At 36.5% G+C, this 10,750-nt stretch overlaps 1 protein-coding gene across 1 annotated transcript; it reads right to left on the bottom strand.

Annotated features, from left to right (window-relative positions):
* Nucleotides 1-287: 287 nt before the first annotated feature.
* Nucleotides 288-8,426, bottom strand: LOC126777477 (uncharacterized). Its single transcript, XM_050500485.1, has 5 exons — nucleotides 8,270-8,426; nucleotides 7,978-8,006; nucleotides 7,728-7,939; nucleotides 6,243-6,371; nucleotides 288-555 (listed from the first exon to the last, which is right to left on the bottom strand). Exons 1-5 carry the CDS (start codon nucleotides 8,424-8,426, stop codon nucleotides 288-290), a joined length of 795 nt encoding a protein of 264 aa, XP_050356442.1.
* Between the last annotated feature and the right edge of the window lie 2,324 nt (nucleotides 8,427-10,750).

A 10,750-nucleotide genomic window follows, 5' to 3' on the forward strand; every position in this document is an offset into this window, starting at 1 on the left:
TTCCCCGTGCAGCCCGCCGATTTGTGGCCATCGACGCCGCACCGGAAGCAAAGCCCCGCACGTTCAGCCCTAGATGGGCAGAGTGCCTTGGTGTGGCCAAGACCCATGCACTTGAAGCAGCGCAAAGGATACTGCTCCAAAACGTACATCCTGGCTGAAATCCATCCAACCAGAAGACGACCGCTGTCAGACAGTTTTTTCGCCACCGCTATCGGACATGTCACACGGGCCATACCCATGTATCCGGGTCCGCGTGACATCTCTCCGCACCTAATAGCCTCAACGGGTCAACTCCCCTTGCGAGCGACAGCGGCGATTAACTTTTCTCTAGTAACGGAGTCGTCTAGGCTCGTCAGCCTTAAGTCCACCGTCCAGTCCGGTTGCAATGTTACGATTACTGCAGCCGTGCGAGTGGTAGCCAACTTCGGTTTCGGAGCTTGAGGTGCTATTGGCTCTATTGGCGAAGCTGTAGTGGGTACAACAGCTGTGGGGGAAGGTTTCTTTCCCTTCCTCCCCTTTTTTACTACGGTGGACCAGGACGACTCCTGGTCGCTGCTGCCACCGTTGTTCGCATCTCCGTGAACTCACGGCGGTGGGTTTTTAGCTCCGACTTTAAGTAAATTATGACAAACAACGACAACGACAACGACAACAACAAGCAAAAATAGGTCTATGAAAGACCTTTAACCAAAAAACAAAACCAATCCTTAACGAAAAACAAAATCCATACACAAAGCCAATATAATATGTCACGACAGAAAACAACAAAAACCAATAAACAAGCGAGGGTATTCGAAGAAAACATACCAGAAACATTGATAACAATATTTAACTTGTACACGTCCGAACGGTTCGACGGTTCGAGCGCCAATCAGTTATTAAAACCCTCTTGCACATTTAAAATATCATTCACGATGCCGCTTAAACCATCTGTCAAAGATGCAGAGGCCTATATGATATGATCCAATAATGTTTCTAAGTATTCATGATTAATAACAGTTAAAACGTCAAGTAAACACAGAGCTAATCTTTCCACTTGCGTTGAATGCTCAATTCTGACAAAAAAAAAAATACTTTTTTCCCCTGGAAACTTGAATATCAATCTTTGATAAACATTAAACGTTCCAAAGAACTATTTTCAGGCATTAACAGTGTTTTTGATTTTGTGGTTTTTTTTTTACAGATTTTAAAGCTATAAATTTGTTATATATATACGCGTCAATGAATAATAATATATGTTTATTTTTATTCTTACTAATACTAAAAGGGTTTGAATGACAAGCATGGAGAATCGTTGGCTGTCAGCCTCGATATCTCCAAGGCTTTCGACAGGGTCTGGCACAGAAGTCTTCTCTCCAAGCTACCGGCATATGGTCTGCCTGCTCAGCTATGCACCTGGATTGCCAGCTTCCTACACAAGCGTAGCCTTCGTGTTTTAGTAGATGGTTGCGCTTCACAATTCTATGTAGTGAATGCTGGGGTCCCCCAGGGATCTGTGCTATCTCCCACACTCTTTCTTTTGCATATCAATGATATGCTCTCCCTTGGGAACATACATTGCTATGCAGATGATAGTACAGTGCATGGTGGATACCACGGACGCGCAGTGGCTGGGCGGGCGGAAACTGAGGAGAGGCGGGAGAATCTTGTCATTGAACTCGATAGGACGTTAGAACTCATCGCCAAATGGGGTTCTGATAATCTTGTTGAGTTTAATGCCAAGAAAACACAGGTATGCGCTCTCACAGCGAAAAAGTCACCATTTTACCCTCATCCCTCCCTCTGTGGCACACCGCTGATGATACAAAGCAAAATCGCCATGCTAGGGATGGACGTTCGCTGCGACCTTAGTCCAAGGGATTACATCGAGGCTATTATAAAAACAGCTTCACGGAAACTCGGAGTTCTGAACAAGGCGCGGCGTTTTTTCACGCCACAACAACTGTGCCTGTTATACAAAACACAGGTACGGTCTTGCGTTGAATATTGCTCGCACCTTTGGGATGGCTCCGCTAAGTACCTACTGGAGGCCTTGGACCGGTTGCAGCAATGTGCAGTACGCATTATTGGCGACGTAAAGGTCAAAAACACCCTTGAACCTTTACAATTGCGTCGCGAGATAGCAGCACTGAGCGCTTTCTATCGACTGTATCACGGCGAGTGCTCTGAGGAATTATTCTCTCTAATTCCTGCTTCCCCCTTCCTTCTTAAGTCCACGCGAGCTGGTTCTCGATGTCACCGCCTAACTGTGACATCAATTCCATCGCGAACAAAGAAATTTGGCAACTCCTTTCTTTGTCGCACTACCAAAAAATGGAATTCCTTATCAGCTCACGTGTTCCCCTCCTCTTACAACCCGGGTTCCTTCAAACGAGGCGTGAAGAGGCATCTTGCGGGCCGGCAAGGCGGTGACGGCTAGTACAGAACATTCTTCCCGTCTGTACTGGCCGTCGTCGCGTTTGGACTCTACTACCACTTACCATCAGGTGGAGTAGAGTCATTTGCCATCCCGGACATATAAAAAAAAAAAAAGAATGGTCAGCATGAATGACTGAAATGTCGTAGACACTGTATTTGATGAAGAAATCCGGATTTTTTCCTGAATGTGCTTTACTATGTACGCATTTCAAACATGATACTATTTATTCTTTTAGAAAATTTTATCATTTTGGGAAACCAATAATTATATTTTATTTATGAAAAAGTTTGCTTATACGAAAAATGTCTAATATCGTCATGATTTGATTCTAAAATTTGTCCCCGAACACTAATAGAACTAACCATTTAAGACCATAGTCAGTAATTTTGAATACACCATTATTTTTAAGACAGTAATTCTTTTTAATATTTATTACATCATTACTTTTTGAGTCAAGTAGTATTCTTTTTGCTATAACATTATTTAATAGTTTATTACCCAATCATCATCAATTTTATTAATAGAAAGGCAACTTCATATTTATTTAATTATCTACTTTGGTATACTTTCTGCTTAGTGTATCGACGTGACACGTTCTTAAGCCAGATTTATAAATAAAAGTGATATCAATTTCTTGAATAAGAAACCACTAACGGGCAACCCTTGACGTTATATCTTTTATAAAAGTAGTACGCAAAAATTTACAGTAACGATAGTAAAATTGATTTCCAAGAGATATGTGCGAAATCTAACGAAAGCAGACACCACTGTTAACGTCTTTAATTCATAGAACGAGAAATGTTGTTCCTCTGGAGAAGTCCGACGAATAAAATATGCTACATGCTTAAGATCATTGGTCTTTTGTATTAGAACTAGTATCGCACCTATTTCCCGCTTGCTAGCATCGGTGTGCAACTCTGTATCAAGAGATGAGTCATAAAAAGCAAGTATTGGTTAGTTGTCTATTGTGAGTTACTAATATGTTTTCTCAATTCGTTTAATGCTTGTTGTTTGTCCGAAATCCACTTAAGAATTATTTTTAAGTAAATACACAAGAGAATTTGATTCGCGAATTATACCATTATTACTTAAGTCATCTATCATTTGTTGTACTTCGTAACGTTCACTGTGGTCAATCTATAGAACTATAAATAACTGGTAATTTTTCAAATTAATAGACTTTTTTTTTGTATTCGCAAAAGAACGATCAGAATTTATCATTTCAAAGTTTCAATTTAAAATTATGAGGGATTTCTCCAACATTTATTTGAGATAAATAAAATAAAATGTTGAATTCGATTTGATTCTATTTATTTCAATTAACCCAAAAGACACTATTTCAACTCTGGCTATAAGTTATCTTTTTATAAATTGGATAGACGTGAATGTAACTAAATCAAAACCACTGACCATTGATGACAATGATCATTTTCATTTTAAAAATAAACATCTTTCTGCATTATATACTCATTATTTGATCGTACCCGGTAACTACTTTTTATGTAAATTGATCCGTGTACATTTGGGTCACTTATAACTTCGATCATTTCTGGGGGTCCAATTTTACTAAAAAATTGTCACTTTATCGCAATCATATCGAAGCCTGATCGTTGCCGTTTTTCCGTTTTCCTATTATTTAATTTAATTATCGACTATTGCTATAAGGGTTAAGAATTAAGTTTGGTTTTGACATAATGGTATATGTTAACATCATATCGGTTCGGTTCCGATCCGAATAAATATAGATGTTTGATCGGAATTGAATCGGGAACGTATCGTAATTCTTATAAATTAGTAGAATTTGGCCTCTTGTTTGTTTAATTGTAACGTTAGAAGCAACTTTTAATTCTATTTTTATTTTATTTTTGTCGACTACATCATATTATAACATATATTATACATCATATTTTAAAATATTAACATCGGGTATAAGTTTGACCTATAAGTAAAGAATACTTCAATAACGAATCCGATACTAGAATATATAACTACGTAGATCAGCGCTGTCGCCCTGAATACTTATATTAATTATACCCGATCCCAGCGAATGAATAACCGTGCCACCGAATCCTACCGTAGGCTTATTATCACCGTTATCCTATTGTTTTAAATTTCACATATCGATGTTAAATCACTCCCTTAGTCAATAAATCCGATTTTTCTAATGTTATTATTTTTATATCTTTTACATATTTATCTACATTACTTCGAAAATTTTGGTTTATTAAAAGAAAGTATTTTTTTTTCAGCTTTTTTTTTTTATTCCTAAGGTATTAGATATCCAAGTGTCCTAACATTAAACATTTTATGCATTTTTTAAGGGTTTTTGACTTTTAAAAGCAGAATGACTCATCTTTACGATTATAATACTTAATTAAAGTTGTTTTGCTACAAATATTCGTTTTAATAAAACATTGCTACCTTTATTATACTTAAAAAAATTGTTTTAATTGATCTATTTTGTAAATACGCTAATACTTTATCTGGATTATCAAATTGTCTGCTTATGTACCTGAATTGAATCGACCTATCTTCTTTCCCATGTAAAACACCTTCTACGGCTCTTTTTACTTTAATGTCACAACGACATATTAGTGCTACTTTTTCGTAAAAGTAATCTCGTAATAAATTGTCAAATTTGCTTTCTTATCTAACGTATCCGATAACATCTGACCACAGTTTTCATCTGCATTTAAGAATTTAGTTTGCCACTCTGCCTACGCAAACAGAACTATTAATAGGTAATCTCCCATACCATTTTTTGTTTTTTTTTTTTGCTACACCGCTTTGTTTTGGTAACGCATAATGTATATTCTGTTGTAACCCTAAACATTTTAATTTTTCAATATTTTAATTTTTATTAAAATATTGTATTTATTTTACCTAACCTAACCGGTTTATAAAACAAATTACTGTTATCGAATCGGCATTCATTGTTTCAGAGAGTTGGTACATCCTGGCTGGCCTTGCCCCCTTTACCCGGGCTGTTCCTCCTCGACGGTTTTGACCGTCGCGTCATTTCATTCTAGCTCAAAGGGCCAGGGTCTCAATGACCCAGTGGCTCATTGTTTCGACATTTATTATCTATGCTGTTTGAGAGATGACAGCATTACGTTGTTCGCCGTTCGGTCGTCTTTTGGATCGTTGAGCAGGCGCCGGTCGCTTGCCGACGTCTGTCAGTTTTAAACGATTAAATATATTCCTTTTTGTAAGTATATTCGTTGAATATAGTGGATTATTGGCATTGAATATTATAAAAGGTGGATTACCAGGGTGGCGGCGAAAATGACGATACGTTATATAAGAAAACACTTGTAATGCTCGTTACAACGGTTACAATACCAATGCCCGATATATTTAAACTGGCGGTATTTATACAAAAACATCTTGACCTAATTTAATACTAAATTTACAAACTTAAAAGATAATATTAAACATTGTTTATTTTAATTATTCTAATGATTATTTACGGACAAATATTATTTAATAATACAGGATTATGTAACATTAAATATTAAAGATTAATATATTACACCGGAAGTTGATAAGCAGCAGATAACCTAGCCAGACCAGTAAAATAAGAGCTTAATCCTTACATTATACATAATAAAACAAAATTATTATAGCATTGATTAATCGACATAATTTGAGAAAATATAAATAAACAATAAGCACTATTTATTAATTGCGCCGGAAGCTGACAAGCAGAAGGCGCCATAAAATGTTCCAAGTATAAACAAATATGAATCAACTATTTATTTGATTATGAAATTACTAATTAAATTGTTAAACAGAAGTTTTAACTTACAAATAATCATCAAGATGTACCCGAACTAGCCGTATATGTAGGACCGGAAGTATTAATTGATAACATTCGGCCATCCTGTGTATGCCGTGTCCCACGGCGATCAGCGCTGCTATTGGCGCCTGGTTTGTCGCTGCTGTACGGCACCTGAAGTTGACATGTCTAAGCCGTAATTAAATCTTGTATTACCTAATTTAAGTATACAACTTTTATTTATCCTAGATAACACAACTTTTATTCGTCCTCCTTCACACAGTCTTCGTTTGTCTTAGCTCACAGAGTTTTTATTTATCCTATATCACACAGTTTTTATTTATCCTCCATCACACAGCTTTTATTTGATCTACATCACACAGCTTCAATTTATCCTACATCACACAGCTTTTATTTGTCCTACATCACACAGCTTTTATTTGTCCTACATCACACAGCTTTTATTTGTTCTACATCACACAGCTTTAATTTATCCTACATCACACAGCTTTTATTTGTTCTACATCACACAGCTTCAATGAGATCTTGAATCTTTTCATTTACAATTTCATTTTCCTTATGAGAGAGTCGATAAGGCTTGCAATAGACAGGCTCCTCAGTTTTGGTTTGAATATGCATTTCCAGTACATCTGTACATCCTAAATCTTTTGTATTTTTGGCAAATAAATATCTGTATTTATTCAGTAACCGTAACAGTTGACTGCAATCATCCCTTTCTAAATCGCCTACATCTATATCAGATAATTGCAATTCCTCGTTAGTGGATTGGTCAAGTATCATAATATCCGTACTACTTTGTAAACTGTCATGTTTATCAGTAACAATTTCCGCGCGTGCTATTAGTCTATTCGGTTCCCATTCAATAACTTCGTTTCCGATATTAATTATTTTTAAAAAACAATCTTTCGACCTTACAAGTCCCCCTAAAATTACATAGGACATACAGCCTAACTCAACATATACAGAACTCACAAGATATGTTTCATTACTATTAGTATCCAGATAAAGTTGCACCAAAGCAGCACTTTGTTGTGGTATTATACAACTGTGTCTCAAATACACTGGAAATTTTGTTACAAAGTCTGTATCACATAGTTTTATATCGCTAAGAGTACTATTAAAAGTATCACTACTACCAATAAATTTAACAGAATTTTGTGATATAATTAAACTGATATTAGGTTGATTTATCATTGATTGTCCGATTATTAAATCTATATCAGCTATATCGTAATTGGTTAATTCTACGAATCCACTTAGAACAACATTGTCTATGTGAACATCCATGTGGGATGTTCCCAAAGAGGTCGAATGTGCACCTCCAAAACCTCTCATTGTAACAACGGACGGCTGAATTTTTAATTTTAGCTTATCAGCATATGCCATAGTGAGAATATTTAATTTGCTGCCCGTATCTATGTATGCGATGAGACTACAACCATTAATTGCTACTACCTTTTTATACAAATCTATGTATATGTTGTATGTTGTAAATAAAACATCACTTACTTTTTGGTGTGAAGAGCTGGCCGCATGCCAGCAGCTGGCAGACGTGTGACCCGGGCGATGGCACACCTCGCAGCGTGGCACCTTGCAGTCCTTTGCTTCATGACCTTCTCTTCGACAGGCGTAACATTTCTTCGGTTGAAAGTCACTCCCTCTTGCAATTGTAGCAATGGCGTCCGCTCTTCGCCACGTGGTAGTCGGTCGCGGATGGCTGGCTTCAATTTGTCTGTAGTTTTCCAATGACGACAAATACCCGTAGTATAGTTGCTGTGGTGTACTGCATTGGAAAGCTTTCGCGTTGGCTCTTATTTCCATGGGTAGACCGCGAATTATGCACGAAATTGCAGACTCGCCAATGATATTGCATTTTTTTCAATAAGGAAACCTTCTCGTGGAAATATTTTGTCATAGTTTCCGTATTCGTTTTCTTTCTAGCAAGCATAGATTCAAGTAGATCCACAAAGTCAGTAGAACGTGGGAACGCGGTCCCTAAAGCGTCCTTCCACTCCATCCATGTGAGGTCATAGTCATCCAGATCGTCATACCAGTCTCTAGCCGACCCTCGACGACGTATCTGCATGATGAACTGTCGATCTTTGTTGTCCCATCCGTACACGTCGCCCAATTGGTCGATTTTATGCAACCATCCCTTGACGTTGCTAGATTTTTCATCCGGTCGGAATGTTGGAATAACCTCCGCATCGGTTTGGGTGACACGCCGCTTCTTATATCGCCTGTGTTTCTCCAAGATCTCTTCGTCATCGGATGAAGAAAAAAAACTTGATGATTCGTCGCTGTCGAGTACAGCGTTCTCGCAGCGTCTCCTTTTCTTCGTACCAAGTCCGTCAATATATGGGCCAGACATTATCCCACTTCTGAAGTATAAAAGGTGGATTACCAGGGTGGCGGCGAAAATGACGATACGTTATATAAGAAAACACTTGTAATGCTCGTTACAACGGTTACAATACCAATGCCCGATATATTTAAACTGGCGATATTTATACAAAAACATCTTGACCTAATTTAATACTAAATTTACAAACTTAAAAGATAATATTAAACATTGTTTATTTTAATTATTCTAATGATTATTTACGGACAAATATTATTTAATAATACAGGATTATGTAACATTAAATATTAAAGATTAATATATTACACCGGAAGTTGATAAGCAGCAGATAACCTAGCCAGACCAGTAAAATAAGAGCTTAATCCTTACATTATACATAATAAAACAAAATTATTATAGCATTGATTAATCGACATAATTTGAGAAAATATAAATAAACAATAAGCACTATTTATTAATTGCGCCGGAAGCTGACAAGCAGAAGGCGCCATAAAATGTTCCAAGTATAAACAAATATGAATCAACTATTTATTTGATTATGAAATTACTAATTAAATTGTTAAACAGAAGTTTTAACTTACAAATAATCATCAAGATGTACCCGAACTAGCCGTATATGTAGGACCGGAAGTATTAATTGATAACAATATATTGTTTGTACATTTCGTATATTGGTTTTTATATTCAGATTGTATAGAAAATTATACTAACGGAGGGTTACCTACGTCATCTACTTTGTAAAACCTATTTGAGAGGTTCGTGTTACTAAACCGTAAGTAAAACACGTATTCGTTTAGTCGAGGCATATTATTTGTTATTTGAGTAGTGTTTAATCGATTCTTCGTTTAATTCCAGTCTTTGTATCAAAACCGTGCCACGTGCAATCAAAGTCATATATTGCCTTATTTCTACATATTTAAACACCCCTGAGGCGAGTTGATGCATAAATTACATTATATAATCAACATACCACGTGGTTCATTATTTATTTTTATCAATTTCTTCATATTTTATTCAAAAAGTGAACATAGACTTTGTCAATGTACTAGGTGACCTGGGTCGAATCCTAATGTGATTCGAATTGCTTAAAAGCTTTTTTTTCATTAATTTAAGTATAGTTCTTGCTTTCTAATATTATTTTATTGCTAATTAAGCAATAATTTTCCACGTTTTGACACTAAAAGTTAACTTTAATAACCTTAATTGTCTAGGTTATTACTTGGTTTGATTAACTTATTTTTCTTTGTACCTGTGTCTAGGGCATTCTTAGGACCTTCTTAGTATTTATGCAAGATAGGTAATAAGTTGTTTTGTTCACAGAGAGTGTTTTTTTTCTATAATTTTATATATCCTTTGTATATTGCATTACAAAGTAATATTATATTTTTCGGTGGACTCCACCGAGGAATTGCTGCTGATTTGTAGCTGTTGGAGGCTCTGCTGTTTTGTGGAAGGGAGGCTGCTTGTCCGGTGACCTGGTGTTGCTGCTGGTGCTTTTTGCTGCTTCGCACTGCTTTTATTTATTTGTTCACTCATTGTTACAATGCGTTCAGGGATTGCACTATCCTGCTTATTTATTTATTTAAGTCTATCACTTAATTTTAACCGATGCCAACTTACCGCTTACTCACTTATAATATTTTATTGTATTAATATTAACTTAATTGACCAGATACTGTCAACGGCCATCCCTGATTTTATGTTGTAAATTCTATAATTAAAATTTTATAATGTTTATGACGAGTTTTATTAATGTAACGGTCTTGGTGGAACGAACCCCGTACACACGAGAACCCCGTGACACTGTCTATCACTCTATCCCTACAAAATAGCACATTCATTACCTTTAGTTAATCTACATATTACTTATTGTCCGATTTATTTTAGATGGGTCGAACTCTGGGACAACATTAGAACTTGAAAAGTGTTCCTTAATGTAACTACCATTTATACTCTGAATAATATCGGTAAATTTTGTAATTAACTCACTCACTGAATCCATCCACCTTCCACGAGTTCGAGATCTTTTCATGTTGCTGGTCTCGGTGAATGATGTCACTCCCTGCTGACATGACGCGTTCTGTGACCGCTACAACGGTCTCGGTCCCGGCTCCGGCGGCGACTGCGACTTCAACTTCGATTTCGAGGTTCGATTTCTCACGGTAATCTT

Source organism: Nymphalis io, chromosome 23, assembly GCF_905147045.1.
Source record: "Nymphalis io chromosome 23, ilAglIoxx1.1, whole genome shotgun sequence".
Classification (NCBI taxonomy): Eukaryota; Metazoa; Arthropoda; class Insecta; order Lepidoptera; family Nymphalidae; genus Nymphalis; species Nymphalis io.

Excerpts from the sequence above, each read along its gene's own strand:
- LOC126777477 (XM_050500485.1), bottom strand. The coding sequence starts at position 8,426 with ATGCGGAGGTTATTCCAACATTCCGACCGGATGAAAAATCTAGCAACG. Across the intron at positions 8,007-8,269 it reads CGAGGGTCGGCTAGAGACTG|TGCAGTACACCACAGCAACT; the intron begins GTATGACGATCT and ends AAAGCTTTCCAA. Across the intron at positions 6,372-7,727 it reads CCAGCTCTTCACACCAAAAA|GTGCCGTACAGCAGCGACAA; the intron begins GTAAGTGATGTT and ends TGTCAACTTCAG.